Source organism: Nannospalax galili, unplaced genomic scaffold, assembly GCF_000622305.1.
Source record: "Nannospalax galili isolate Female #2095 unplaced genomic scaffold, S.galili_v1.0 scaffold444, whole genome shotgun sequence".
In the NCBI taxonomy this organism is placed as follows: domain Eukaryota; kingdom Metazoa; phylum Chordata; class Mammalia; order Rodentia; family Spalacidae; genus Nannospalax; species Nannospalax galili.
The window spans coordinates 8,567-24,547 of record NW_008354022.1 but is presented as its reverse complement, the minus strand read 5'-3'; the positions used below and the strand labels follow the sequence as shown (position 1 = coordinate 24,547).

At 45.4% G+C, this 15,981-nt stretch overlaps 1 protein-coding gene across 1 annotated transcript in view; it reads left to right on the top strand.

Annotated features, from left to right (window-relative positions):
- Galnt17 (polypeptide N-acetylgalactosaminyltransferase 17) overlaps window positions 1–7,518 on the top strand; it is a gene marked incomplete in the record, with an annotated part of 518,181 nt that extends 510,663 nt beyond the window's left edge. The window contains 2 exon segments of the mRNA XM_008851109.3: window positions 4,613–4,780; window positions 5,982–7,518. Coding sequence (XP_008849331.1) covers window positions 4,613–4,780; window positions 5,982–6,110 — 297 coding nt within the window.
- Window positions 7,519–15,981: the final 8,463 nt, after the last annotated feature.

Here is a 15,981-nt window from a genome sequence, read left to right as displayed (position 1 = left end):
ACACAGCATCTGTACACACACACACACACACACACACACACACACACGCGCGTGCGCACATATGCACGCACATGCACACGTACATGTGCGCACACCCATACTCAGTGTAGATGACTTTGCATACCGTTGTGATTCACAATGCCCCAATGTGGAAACAATTCAAATATCATCGGGTGATAAACAAAGACAACCACAGAAAGACCTGTGAATCCATGTGGTTCCAAGAATGTGAGAGAGGTGTGGTGGTAAGAAGAGTCAGAGAAGACTTGTGGGAGAGAGTGAACAGCACAGATGGCTTGATTTGGAAAGCAGAAGGCAGAGCATTATGGAGTCAAGCCAATAAGTAGCATCTCCAAGAAAGGAAATAGCAATGCCTTGGAGGCAGGAAAATGTGATGAAGATGACCAGGTGACCACAGTAGATAGACTACAAGATAGTTGTCAACCCAGGACTGAGACACAACAGGAGAATTTGATTGACAGCAGGTTCTAGGTTCACCATCCTCCTGCCTTGCAACAGAAAAGTGGATGTGAGTTCTGTTGGCTTGACTTTCTCAACATTGTATTAATTTGCTCTCCACTGTGACCCAAACATTCCATAAACATCTTAATGGAGGAAAGATTTATTTTGGCTCATGGTTTCAGATGGCCTCCGTCCCTCATGGTGGAGCAGCTCACATCCTGGGAGAGGATGTGTGTAGAGGTAGAGACTGTTTACATCATGTTGGACCAGGACCAAGGATTTGCTCCCAGTGACCTACTCACTTCCTTTAGCAATGCTCTACCTCCTAAAGGCTCTACAACCTTCAAAAATAGCACCACCAACTGGGGAACAGACATTCAAAACATGAGCCTATGAGGGTCTTTTTCTTCAATATTTTTTTCAACAACCATGGTCTTTCAGACTTCACAGAGCCCTCATGAAAGAGGTCAGGTATTGGCCATTTAATCAGTCCAGTAGAGCCCTGTATATTGGTATGAAAATCCCACCAAGGACCCCCTGCTTAGTTAGCTTTAGCTGCCAATTTGACATAGCCTAGAGTTATCTGAGAGGGGAGTCTCAATGGAGGTGTTGTCCATATCAGACTGGCCAGTGGGCATGTCTTAATTGTGAATTGATATAGGAGGATCCAGTCCACTGTGGGCAGCACCATTCCCTAGGCAGGTGGTCCTGTGCTGTATAAGAAAGCTAGCTGAGCATGAGCCTGAGAGTGAGCCAGCAAGCAGCATCCCCCATGGTTTCTGCTTCAAGTTCCTGCTTGAGTTCCTGCCCTGACTTCCCCTCAGTGATGGACTGTGACCTGGAAGTATAAACCAAATAAACCCATTCCTCCCTTAAGTTGCTTTTGGTCAGGGAGTTTTATCACAGCAACAAGAAGAAAACTAGGACACGCCCCCCAAACTTCCCCTGCCCACTCTGGTGCCCACATGGCTTGGGCTGGTCATAGCATTGTGGGTCTGGTTGTTTTCCTACCCTAACAGACCTTAGAAGGAACCTCTGACTCCCAGCAGCATTAAGCGTTGCTCTTTGAACATCTGGGTCACAGATATGCTCAGTTAATTAATGTTCTTAGCACCGCTCATTTGCCTGCTGGATAATAGACTGATTCATAACTTCAATAAGCAGCTGTGTATATCTTTCCCATGAACATAAAGGCAGCCTGCTGTCATTCATCAATTTGCCTTGGATGAATTTAAATATATTCAGGGAAACATTGTTTAGGGAGGGAAAAGGAGGACTTTTGATTTTCTAACCATTTTGCCTTGAACAATTACTCTGATTTGGAACTAATTTGGGTGTAGAGCACACGTTCACTGTGTCTCTCTCAATGACACTTAATAAGCTCACTATCATTTCTTCAAGGGGAGCAGGAAGGCTCCCTTTGGGGATCAGAGCCAAGAGTTTCTGAGTAGCTTTCACCTACAGATGAGGACCCTTTCAGAAAATCTTATCCACCAGACAAGAGTCACTCATGTTTCTGAGCAGAGCTTCCTAGTGTGTATCAGTGACTTTGTTCATTACTGTGATGAAATACCTGACAGAAAGGACTTAAGAAAGGAAGGGTTTACTGTGGCTCACAGTTTGAGGCACAGTCCATCATGGTGGGAAGGCATGGTGGCAGGAGTGTGAGGCAGCTGGTCACATTGTGTTCACAGTCAGGAAGCAGAGAGAGATGAACGCTGGTGCTCAGCTCACTTTCTCTTTTTTATTCAGTCCAGGACCCCAGCCCAGGGATGTGCTGCCCACATTCAGGGTGGGTCTTCCCACCTCAGTTAACCTGACCTAGAAACTCCCTCACAGACATGCCCAGAGATTTGTATCCTCAGTGACTCTAGATTCTTCAAGTGGACAGTCAATATAAACCACCATGTCTAGCTACCTTCTCAGTAGATTCCTATGAAGTCTCCAGGATCTTTGGAAGATTCAGTGATTTCCCAACAGTCTACAGTGGGGCACCTCTGCTACTTAGCTTCTGGGCCAGAGATGCCACAGAGAGAAACCAGAACTCAGCCATGTGGCCAGATGTCTTTCTTCCTCTGTTTCCTCATCTGTCATCTTGGGACCCAAGCACTCACACGTGAGCCTTTTCAGGGGACACTTCAAAGCCAACTACAGGATGAGCCCAAGTCACAGAATCATTCAACCAACATGTAAGCTCACAGGCAGTAATAAGTTACATTTTTGTTATGCAGCACTTGATAACTGATACAGAAATGCTGTTTCTATGATGGACCCCTGTCATGGGAAAGGTTGTCAGGCTAGCAGTTAGCAAGTGCTGGGTAGTAGTAATAGAACCTGTTATTTCAGGTTTGTGAAAATTGCATTATTTATTCTCTATGCAATGCTTAGAGATGATGCAGTGTATGCCATTAGGCATAAGCTGTATGCCAGTGACTTGTACATAGGATTACATGAGCACCAGTGAGGAATCACACCTGCCTCTAACACTTTTTCCATCCTACTCTTCTGAGAACCATCTCAGCATCTTCTATCCCCAAAGACTGTCTTCAGGCTAGACTTACAGAGGAGCCCTCAAAACAAGCCTGTAGAGCTTAGCTTGGATTCACTTCTTTAAAAATTATTGTAAGGGTATGTATGCTATAGTGCATATGTGAAGGTCAGAGGATGATTCTGTGGAGTTGGTTCTCTCCTTCTTCCTTTACATGGGTTCCGGAAATCAAACTCAGGTCATGAGACTTGTGCAAGTGTCTTATCTGCTGAATCATCTCACCTCCCTGTCTGCGGACTTTAAAAATGCTGTCCATCATGTTCATAATATGCTCCTCCAAGGATATTCTAAGCATCTGAGGTCTGTGATTTGCTCCTAGCAAGAAATGGAATTAATTAGACACAGTTCCTGCCCCTCAGTCATTTGAAAAATGGGCGAAGGCATTTGTAAATTTTGAATGTGATGTTTAACTTCCCAGGAAATGGAGGCAGGGGAGGGAAGGACTCCCTAGTATGCAGCTCATCATTCACTGGAAGGGTTGCCAGGCAACAGCATCTCAGTATCAGTTAACAATTGCTACATAACAAAAATATGCATTTATTCATTTATTATTTTTCATGGATAGACAGGTGTGGTGGCTAATATTCATTGTCAGCTTGACGGGATCTAAAACTTTTGGGTATGTCTGTGAGGAAGTTTTTGGCGGCCCTGTCAAACTCAATCCTGGCTGAGCTACAGAGTGAGTTCAAGGGCAGCTTAGTGAGACCCTGTCTCAAAGTAAAATATAAAAGGAGCTGGGGATGTAGCTCAGTAGTGGAGTTCAATCTCTAGTCCTACAAAGGTAGAAAGGAAGGACGGGAGGGAGGAAGGAGAGGATGAAGGGAGGGAGGAAAGGAAGAAAGAAGGGAGGGAGAAAAATAGGAAAATGAGGGGAAGAAGGGAGGAAGGTAAGGAGGGAGGAATGGAGAGAAGGAGGGAGGGAGGGAGGAAAGGAGAGAGGGATGGAGGGAGGGAGGGAGGGGAGGGAAGGAAGGGACAGAGGGAGGAGGGAAGGAGGGAAGAAGGGAGGAAGGAAGGGAGAAAGGCATGGAGGGAGGGAAGGAGGAAGGGAGGGAAGGAGGGAGGGACAGATGGAGGGAGGGAAGGAGGGAAGAAGGGAGGAAGGGAGGGAGAAAGGCATGGAGGGAGGGAAGGAGGAAGGGAGGGAAGGAGGGAGGGATGGATGGAGGGAGGGACGGAGGGAGGGAGGGAGAGAGGGAGAGAGGGAGAGGGAGGAGGGATTGTGGCATGTCTGTGTCCAGGCTCCGCAAGCCTGGGGTCCTAGACAAGGGATGTCCAAGGAGTTGAGCATATGAAGAGACGAGTCAGGATCAAAATGGTGGCTCTATCCAGGCATGGTGGTCAATGCCTTTAGTCCAACACTGGAGAGGCAGAAGCAGGTGGATCTCTGTGAGATAGAGACCAGCCTGGTCTACATAGCAACTTCCAGGTTATGGATACAGGGAGACCCTATCTCAAATGAACAAACAAACAAAACAAACCAACAAAGATGGTGGCTCCACTGTGGACCTGGGAGAAGGCGGAAGTAAAGCTGTGGACACGAGCCACACCACCCCTGTGGCCTTATCCTCCCTCTTCCCTTCCTCCCCTCTTTCTCTACAGCTCGCCCGATATACCAAGGAAGGCTTCCTGCACTTGGGTGCTCTGGGGACCACCACCCTCCTCCCTGACACTCGCTGTCTGGTGGACAACTCCAAGAGCCGACTGCCGCAGCTCCTGGACTGTGACAAGATCAAGAGCAGCTTGTACAAGCGCTGGAATTTCATCCAGGTGAGCACTCCACAGAGAGGGATAGGCCGGGGGAAGCAGGTACAAGTGCTATGGGCTGTGGGAAAGGATGGGGTCCCCACGGCTTCCCCACACAGTACCAATTCTTGAAACCCTGGGCCAAGCAAGTGGAGCTGATTTCAGAGGATTGGAGGAAAGATTTCTGTGGGAGGCAGGCTGCCCAGGCTGGTTAGGATGAATCCACAGAGGAGAGTCCTACAATCTGCTAAGCACCCTCAGCCAGTGGGGCCGAGAAAGTCATATCTCAATCACCCCAGGAAATTTCTCTGTGTGTGCATGTGTGGGTACGGGCCTGTGCATGCATGCGTGTGCATGTAGCTTCACTTGTTCATACAAGTAGAGATCAAAGGTCAACTCTCAGGTACCACTTACTTAGGTTTTTTTTAAGATTCTTTCAATTATGGGGGGGCATGCACATATGTGTGCAGTACCCACAAAAGCCAAAGAGGACATTAGAGCCCCTGGATTGGGAGTTACTGATGGTTGTTAGCCACCATGTAGGTGCTGGGAACCGAACCCTGATCCTTTGCAAGAACAGCAAGTGATCTTAACCACTGAGTCATCTCTCCAGCCCCTCCTGCCCCTTGTTTGTTTGCTTTTTGAAACAGTGCCTCTCAGTGGCTTGGAACTTGCTAAATAGGCTAGGCTGGCTGGCCATTGAGCCCCAGGGACCCTCCTGTCTCTGCATCCCCAGCACTGGTATTACAAGTGTGTACCACAATGCTCCCTTTTTTATGTCAGTTCTTGGAATCAGACTCAGATCCTCATGCTTATTTGGCAATCACTTTGCCAGCTGAGTTCTCTCCAGCCCACTCCAGGAAATTTTTAAAATTTTTTTATTACATTTTTAGTGTGTACATGTGTGTGTATGAGTGCATGTATGTGCTTACAAGAGTCAGTTCTCTCCATCCACCATGTGGGGCCTGGGGAATCAAACTCAGTCATCAGGTTTGGCAGAAAGTACCTTTGCCCACTGAACCATCTCATTGGCCCAACCCCAGGAAATTTCTATCCTGCCTCAGTCACCACCAATTCTCATACCTGGTACAGCCACTCAAACTTGGTGGTTCCTGGGGTCCCTTCCACTTCGGGAGAATGCTAGTGGGATTGGTTCCCCCAGGAGAAGCAAGTGTAGGAGCTGTGGAGAAGTCTCTGTCTGCCTCTGTACTTCCTCTCCTCCCAGAATGGAGCCATCATGAATAAGGGCACAGGGCGCTGCCTGGAGGTGGAGAACCGGGGCCTGGCTGGCATTGATCTCGTCCTCCGAAGCTGTACAGGACAGAGGTGGACAATCAAGAACTCCATCAAGTAGCTGGAAGGAACTGGGGCAAGCAGAGCCCAGCCTCAGGACCAGCCACACGGGGGAGAGACAGCAGGGGCCCAGCCGGTGCTCGGTGGACCTCCCAGGGCTCCTCCAGGGCAGCCCCAGATAAAAACTAAGCTCCCTTCGGGTATCCAGCTGCCCTGAGGCTCTGCACTTTGGAAATCTCCCCACTCTCTTCGCTGGGAGCTGCATCTTCCGGGTACCAAGGAGTGAGCCTGTCCACATCTCTCCACCCATCATAACCTACTCTAGCATCAGCCACTGGGCCTGGCAGAGTCCTCTTCCTCCTCTCTCATCCTTTGCAGCAGCCGCTTATTAAACTTACCCTGCTCTCCAAGAAGTAGGGAGGTACTGGGGTCTTCAGCCATAATCTAGCTACCCTTAAAAGAAGGAGGAGGCAGCGAGACCCCAAGATTCACAGAGAAAATCTCTGCCCAGCTGCTGGTTCATATGCAAGGCAGCAGCCACTCCTCTGACCCGCCCATGGGGATTTGGGGGAATTACAGCTCTGGACTTTTCTGGATTCTTCGTGAAGCTCCCTCACAGTCCCCTGGGAACATCACCCACCTGTGTCTGGAGGGAGCCAGAATCAACAGAGCAGGCAGAGAGGGAGCAGCAGCAAAGGCCTGAATGAAGAGGCCAGCCCGGCAAAGAGCACAGGGACCTCCAGGATGCTCAGCTCAGCTCCGTTCCTTTCACCCCATACTCTGCTGGCTCACTGCGGGGACAGAAGCAGTGGTTTCCTCTCTTCGGAGTCATTGCTTCTTTCTGGTTGCCCTCTGGTTAGGGTGCACTTATAAATCAGAGTTAATATATGGGTGTGTGTGCATGCATGGGGAAGCAAGCTTGCGCTTGTCTGGGTGATGCGTATGGCGAGGTGTGTGCTGGTTTGTGTGAGTGTAATCCCGTGCTAGAGCAGAATTAGCTGTGTGGTTTGGACTTGTGGCTTTATTGATCACCAAACGGGATGGGGGCACTAAGACACTAAGAAGAATGGGGGGGGTGGCCCCATGTCACTGGCTCACTGGCCCAGAGGACATGGCTCTGTCTTGCGTGCTGGGGTACCCCTTCTCCTTCCCCCGTCCCCACTGCTGTTCTTGGCCTACAGCTGCCCAGGGCCAAACGCAGCAGCTGTCCTGAAGGGCCCAGGGAGCCTCATTTGGTGACTGCCCCATCCGCATATCTCCCATATTGTGAAATAAATGTTAGCAGTTCCACAGCCAGCCTCCAGCTTCTTTTGCTTTGGGATTTTTCTAGTGTTTTTGTTGCTGTGATTTTGTGGTTCGGGCTTAAGCCCCAGCGACTTACATTTACTGCACAACACTCTACACTGAGCTACAATCCTTGGCAAAGAAATGTTTTTGATTCTTCCAGCACCAACCAGGAGGGGAATTCCTGAGAGGGTGGAGGGCTCCTTTGATTAAGGGGTGGTTGGGGATTTTTTGTTTGTTTGATTGGTTGGTTGGTTTTGTTTTCAGACAGTCACAGCGTATAGCTCAGGCTGGCCTCAAACTCACAGCAGTCCTTCTGCCTCAGCCTCCCAAGTGCTGAGATTACAGTACAAGCCATTGCGCTAGTTTCATTCCTGTTGCTGTGATTAAAACATCCTGACCAAGAGCAGCTTAGGGTACAAAGAGTTTGTTTTAACTCACAGTTCCAGGTTACAGCCCATCACTGTGGAGAAGTCAGGGCAGCTTGAAGCAGCTGGTCTCGTCACATCCACATTCAGGATCAGAGAGAGATGAACACCTGTGTGCCCACTGCTTGCCTGTGCTTGACTCCATTTAGCCTCTTTTATACAGTTCAGAATCCCTGCTAGGGAATGGTGCCACCACAGTGGGGTGTGACTTCCCACAATAATATACTTAATTTCAAGACAACCCCCCCTGCTAGACGTGCCCACAGGCCAACGCAATGTAGAGAATCTCTCACTGAGACTCTTCCCAGGTGATTCTAGGTTGTGTCAAGCTGACCCTTGAAGCTAACCATCACAACCACCATGACTGACTGGGTTTGTTCTTATTAAGGGCAAATAAATAAGTAAACCTTCACAGATTAAAGCTGAGTCAAAGCTGACCCATTCTTACACTTTCCCTTCAAACCTGGACAGAACTTGAGCAGCTCTACTCTCTCCCCATACTCAGTCCCCCTTCTAGGCTTGGGCCCAGGCCCACGCTTGCTCTTTCCACCCCAGACCTCTGGACTATCCTCTTAGTACAAACCTGCCCACTGTGTCCTGATCCCTTGTGCTCAGACCAGCTAAATTCTCCAGCTTAGTTTGTTAGACCCTCCACAGGCTATCCCTACACCCAGCTCGCCCCTGGCTTCCTGATCTGCCTGCCACAGACCTGCCTACCACCCTGGTAAGTCAGATCCCGCCCACTGTGGTTTGATTCCCCTGCAGCCTGAATAGCTCCACTCTCTCCTTGCATTCAGCCCACTTCTAGCCTTGGGCTTAAGCATCCTCCTGCTCTTTCTGCCCCAGATCTCTGAAAAACTCAGGAACCTGAAGGACACACCAACTAACTTTTCACACCTGAGCAAAAAGTAACCAAGCTACATCAACAATATAAACAGGACCAAATTTCAACTAAACAAAGGCAGACTAGAATTTCCTATCAGACACACAATTGACAAAAGACATCCATATGCAAATAGCAACTCAAAGACACAAATAATATAAAAAAAAAAAACAAGAAAATATGTCGCCAACTCTATAGAAGTATACTGCAATAAGAATCACCATGAGGAACCCCAAGAGAGAGAGTTTAAAATAACAATCATAAACATGGTCAAAGAAGTTAACACACAACTCAAAGAGGATAGGCATAGCTCAAGAAAATACAAATATGCAGCTAAATGAAATAACAGAAATATTTCAGAACTTGAAAAGTGAATTCACAAAAGAGATAGAAATGTTGAAGAAAACCCAAGCCAAAATGCAGATGAAATTGAAAAGCTCAGTCAATTTGAAACAACAGGAGGAAGCCTCACAAACAGAATGAAAGAAGAGGAAAAGACACTATCAAGACAGAACAACAAAGTGGAAGAAATGGACTCCTCAAGCACAGGCTACAAAAAATTCAAAAGCACACAGGAATGGACTACACAGGAAATGTGGGACACCACGAAAAAAACAAATCTAACCACGTATAATTGACTTAATACTGCAACTCAAGACTCTATAAGGGCAAGAACAAAACAAACCCAAACCTAGTAGATGAGAAGAAATAACAAAAAATAGAAAAGAAACTGATGAAATAAAAACAAAGAAAACAATACAAAGAGTCAGTGAATCTAAGAGCTAGCTCTTTGAAAACTTAAACAAGATCGACAGATCCTTAGTCCAATTAACCAAAAGAAAGAAAGAGCAAGTCCAAATTAACAAAATCAGAAATGAAAAGGGAAACATCACGATAGACGCCCCCCCCAAAATCCAGAACATTATAAGGGAATACCTTAAAAACATATACTCTATTAAATTTGACAATCTAAAGGAAATGAATTTCTAAATTCATGGAAACCACCAAAGTTAAATCAAGAAGAGATCAACAGCTTAAATAGGTCCATTAAAAACATAAGAATATTGAAACAGCAGTACAAAATTTCCCAACTAAAAAAAAAAAAATCCCAGGCCCATGGATTCACAGGAGAACTCTACCAGACATTCAAAGAAGATCTAAAATCAATACTTCTTAAATTATTCAAAAAGATAGAGAGAGAACTCCCAAACTCCTTCTATGAAGCCAGTATCACTCTAATATCAAAACCAGGTAAAAACACAACAAAAAAGAAAACTATAGACCCATATCTTTAATGAACATAGACACAAAAATTCCAAACAAAATACTCACAAACTGCATACAGACACATATTAAAAAGATCATCCATCATGATCAAGTTGACTTTATTCCAGAGATACAGTTAATAAATATAATAAATCATATAAATGGGCTTAAAGACAAAAACCACAAGTTACCTCAATATTGGATGCAGAAAAGGCCTTTGACAAAATCCAACATGCTTTCATGCTAAAAATCCTAGATGAAATTGGACTGAAAGGAACATACCTCAATATAATTAAAGCTATATACAACAAATCCACAAACAACATCATTCTAAATGGAGAAAAACTGGAAGCATTCCCATTAAAATCATGACCTAGGCAAGGCTGTCCACTATCTCCACTTCTTTTCAATATAGTGATTGACACTCTTGCTAGAGCAATAAAACAAGAGAAGGAAATTGGGGAGTACTAATTGGAAAAGAAGAGATCAAATTTTCACTATTTGCAGATGATATGATATTATATGTGAGAGATCCCAAAAATTCCATCAGAAAACTGCTAGAAATTATTGATATTTTCAGCAAAGTCATGGGTTACAAAATAAACTTTAAAAATCAGTTCCAATAACAAGCAATCAGAGAAAGAATACACAACAGCCTCAAAAAAATTTAAAATATCTAGGAATAAACCTAACCAAAGGCATTAAAGATCTCTACAATGAAAATTTTAAATCTTTAAAGAATGAGATAGAGGAAAACACCAGGAGATGGAAGGACTTACTGTGCTCATGGATTGATAAAATTAATATTGTGAAAATGACAATCCTACAAAAAGCAATCTGTAGATTCAATGTAATGCCAATCAAAGTCCCCATGACATTCTTCACAGGGCTGGAAAAAAAATCCTAAAATTCATATGAAATCACAAAAGACTCTGGATAGCCAAAGCAATCTTGGGCAAAAAGAGCAATGCTGCGGGGGGGACCACCATTACCAGATCTTAAACTATATTACAGAGCTGTAGTCATAAAACAGCTTCGTACTGGCTATGGTCAAGAGAATAAAGGACCCCAAATGCTGGTGAGGATGTAGCAAAAAGGAAACACTCATTCACTGCTGGTGGGAATGCAAACTTGTGCAACCACTATGGAAAGTAGTGTGGAGAACTCTTTAAAAACTAAAAATGAGGGGGCTGGCTGGAGAGATGGCTTAGCAGTTAAGAGCACTGACTGCTCTTGCAGAGGACCAGGGTTCAAGTCTCAGCACCCACATGATGGCTAACAACTGTCCATAATTCCAGTTCAAGGGGATCCAACACCCTCTTCTGACCTCTGTGGGCAAGGCATGACATGGGTGCATTGATACACCTGCAGGCATAATTCATACACATAAATTAAAAATAACAAATAAATAAATTTTTTAAAACTGAAAATGAATCTACCATATGATCTGGTTTTACCACTCCTTGTCATATACCCAAAGAATTCATCCTACAGCAGAGATACCCGCACATTCATGTTTGTTGCTGTTCTTTTCACAATAGCTAAGAAATGGAAACAGCTTAAATGTCTCTCAACTGACAAATGAATAATGAAAATGAGGTACATTTACACAGTGAGTTCTACTCAGCATTAAGATGAAATCATGAAATTTTCAGATAAATGGATGAACTAGAAACTCTTATACTAAGTGAAGTAACACAGACTCAGAAAAGCAAGTGACGTATGTTCTCCCTCATTTGTAGATCTTAGCACCAATCCCTTATATGTGAGTATGTATCCTTATGTAGCAGCAGGAGTCAGGAAAATGGAAAGGAAGCATGGAGGTAAAGGGAAGGAAAGAGCCCAAGAGAAGGGGATATTAGGGAACAGATGTTACCAAGGGGGAAATGGGGACATTTAACTGGGAAAGAAGGAGGGAAGGACATGCAGGGAGCTGCACGAGTAAAGGGGAAGAAGGAACTCAAGAGAGGGGGGATAATAAGAGACAGGTATTACCAAGGGAAAAATGGGGGGGCACTCAAACGGAGGAGGGAGGAGACAGGTTCGACAGGGAGAGAAAGAGGAGAGATAAATAAACTTGGGTGGTGTAAAAAGCCAGAGGGAAATGTATTAACTCAAAAACCCCTGAAAAATACACATACACTGAACATGAGTGCATGTGTACACCTGAAGGCTATGTAGCAAGGAGCCCAGTGCCAGACAAGAGAAACCTCCCTTTGCGTTGTTGGTCAGGGTAGTCCAAGAGGCCCCCAAAATAGCACAGGCTATTGCCACAACCCCTGATTAACGTGAAGGTAAGACCCTATTGCTGAAGACAGGACATACTTCAGATGCAGGACTTGAAGCAGTGGAGTTGGAACTAACTTGGAAGCCTTCTTCCTGAAGACTAGCTCTCATAGTTCTAGAGGATACTATGCAACATTCTAAGGGAGAAAAATCAATCAATGGGCCAACCCAGCTTCAAAGCCTAATACCCACAACAGCTGGCACAGCAAACTGTCCCTACTGGTTCAGTAGTGGCACTTTTATCTATGGGGTAATCAGCAACTATATAATTGGACTTAAAACCCTCTTGATAGGCAGGAGCTCAGTGGGTGGCACTGTAAATATAGCCAAATACACATGGCTGGAAATGTCATAGATCCATGGATCCAAACCTGTTTCTGTCATATCTCTAGGCAAATGAAATTTCTTACTATGTGCTGAATATGGATCTTTATATTTACAGACAAGTATACCATACACCACTCATTAAAGAAGCTTCTTTTTGCAACAGATGGAAGCTATTACAGAGTTCCACAACTGGTCACACACAAAGAAGATGTGTCTGACAGATGTCCAGCCTTAAATGACACATCTATAGTGGAACCTCTACACCTAAGGTTCATGGAACATAATGGAACAGGGGATAGAGAGAGTACTACTACATCCCTCAACTCTGACCAGAAAGCTTTCTCATACAACAAAGTACAATGCACACAGAAGGCCACAACTGGCTAAGATTTAAAGAACAAGAGCCTACAGAGTGTGTGTCCCTGGAGAGAACTCCTGTATTGAACCTCACCCACCCACAGCTCAGGGACCATTGCAGAAGAGGAGACAGAAAGATTGTAAGAGTCAGGATTGGTTCATAGACATAAGGAGACAGAGGCTTTCAGGCCACTGGGAACTCGCTCATATGAACTTGCAACGATGGTGACAGCATACCCAAGACCCATGCTGATCCAATCAGACAAAATCCCAGCGTAGGACAAGGTAAATGAGCAGCAGGCCCCAATAGACTCCAGTAGATGAACTTGCACCAAGGGACATCTGGGTACAAACGCTTGACCACATAGGACTTAACGTCTGACAGAATGCATGAAATCCAGTGAGAGGGGGTATGGGAGGCTCAGATGGGGGAGGAGGTCTAAATTTGATTAAGATCTGTCATATGAAATGCACTAAAACAATAAAAATATTTTTTAAACCTGGACAGAACTTGACATTTGACACCAACTCCCTCTCCCCCTTGCTGACCCCAGGTTAAGGAGGTCAAGTTGGTACATAGATGATAGACACACACTGGGCATGGTGATATACGCCTTTATTCCCAGCTCTTGGGAGGCAGAGGCAGGTGGCTCTCTGCAAGACAGAGGCCACCCTAGTCCATATGGTGACTTCCAGGTGGACTGGAACTAGGGAGACCCTGTCAAAAAAAAAACAAAAAAAAAAAAAAACAAGAAAAAATAAATAAATGATAGACACTAAGATAGAGTATAGATAGTTAAATAGAAAGATAGATAAATATATATTAGATAGATGATACATAGATACATAGATAGAAGATAGATATAGATGACAAATAGATGATAGGCAAATAGAAGAGAGAAACAAGATATATAGTAGATATATAGATAGATGATAGGCAGATAGGTAGGTGAAAGATATTTGATAGGTAGATAGATATATAGATACATATGTACATATATGCGTGCATACATACATACATAATCAGTTGCCATATTCCCCCGTGCTCTTTGAGAATTGGAGTCTGACAACACATTGATGGAAAATGTTTGTCCAAATCCTCCATTATCACCTAAATACCAGAGCCCCTGGGTAACTGAAGGGGAAAGAGCTTGAGAGTTTTGGATTCAGGAAGCAATGGAGATTGAGAGGAGAGAGTCGTAAGGACAGAGAACATGCTGGCTGTGTTTGAATATGGTGTGGAAACTTGACCACTGTCCTAGAATCTCAGAGCTCAGCATTCCTCATTAGCTGCTACTGGGCAGGAGGGTAGAGTGGCTGGCTTGCTTGTTGGGTGATGAATCCTGGGTTTGGTCTCCTGGGGGTTGTTTCCCACTGGGCACCAGTACTTGGGCTCTAAGTCTGATCACTTGTCCCTGGTTCCAGGGTCCAGGAGCTGGGCTGTCCATTCCCGTCAACATCACGTGTCAGCCACTTCCTCCCAAAGGCTGGGAGGGGTTGTTCCCTAAGGAGACTTGACCAAAGTATAAGTCAGCAGCCAGGTCACCCTGAAGTCCTTCCTGGGCCTAATGGTGAGATGGATTGTGAGAGGCTGTAGACCAAGGAAGAAAACAGGATTGATGGAGCCAGAGAGAGGGAGAGAGAGAAGAGAAAGGCAGACTGCTGTGGTTGTAATGTGAAATCTGTGGACACTTGGTCCATAGCTAACTGAAGGTTGCAGAACCTTTGAGAGGTGAGAATTGGGGGGTTTTGATGCTTGTTTTTATTGGGGTGTGTATGTTGAGTGTGGAGGTCAGAGGACAACCTCGAGCATTGGTCCTGGCCTGTCACCCTGTTTGAGGTGGGCTCTCTTGTTCACCAATGTGTATGCCAGGCTGACTGTCCTAGAGCTTCTGGGGATTCTCCTGTCTCTGCCTCCCATCTCGAGGTGTGGTGTGATTATAGATCCATCTTTGTACAGGGGCTGGGGATCTGAATTCAAGGCTTGTGCAGTAAGAACTTCACTTATTTAGCTATCTCCCCAGTCTTAAGGTTTTATGGCATGGGCCTCCTGTCCACTCTTTGCTTCCTGACTGGATGCAAGGTGTCAGTCACCTCAGGCTCCTGAAGCCTTGTCTTTACCAGCACGATAGACGGTATCTTCTTAAACTGTGAGCCCAAATATACTCTCCCTTCCTTATATTGTTTGGGTATTTTGTTACAGCAAGGAGAAAAGTTATGTGCTTTGGGAGAGCCTCTGGCCTTAAAGATGAAGTCATCTTCTGTAGACAGAACAGCAAGCTCTAAACAGCTTGTGTTCCTCCAGCAAAGGCTGGCATGTGGTGCCACCTTTGAGTAGTGATATATCATCTCCCACTGTCACTGTCACCTTGGCCTCAGAGGTGAGTGAAACAGGGGGTGCTGGACTCTCTTTTTCTCTCTCCCCCTCTTCCTCCTCACACTGACCCCTCTACTTCTGTCTGTGACCATTTTCTCCATTTGACCCTTTGATATCATAGATAGTATTTCTAAAAATGTCCAAACTGTCAAAGCCCTTGTCTTTACATCTTTGTTACTTCTCAAGTGTTTATTGTGGTGGCCAAAGAAGAAACAGAAAAGATGAAGCCTGACGTGGTGGTACATGCCTGTAAATCTGACACTCAGGAGGCTGAGGCAGGTTGTGTGGGCGTGAGTGTGAAATTTGCTTGGAAAAAGCAAAAAAGAGAAAGAAAAGAGGGTGGACAAGTGGGTGGGAAGAAAGACGAAGAAGAAAAGGAGGAAAAGGAGGAGGAGATGGGGAAGGAAGGAGGAGAAGGGAGAGGAGAGGAGGAAGAGGAGGGAAAGAATGAGGAAGTGAGGATGAGGAAGAAGAGGAAGAGAAGGAGGAAGGGAGGAGAGGGGACAAGGAGAAGAAGAGGGGAGAAGTAGAAAGGATGGAGGCAGTAGACCACCAGGCCACCCCTTCAAACAAACAAAACTATTTCCAAAACCCTTTTGTTCATGGATACGTTTTTCTTCCATTCTTGAAAGATACCATTTCACAAAGTGAGCTCTGGGAGACGGGGCACTGGACTGAGCAAGGCCAGCTTATCCCAAGATTATGTGCCACATGTCTTCCCTAC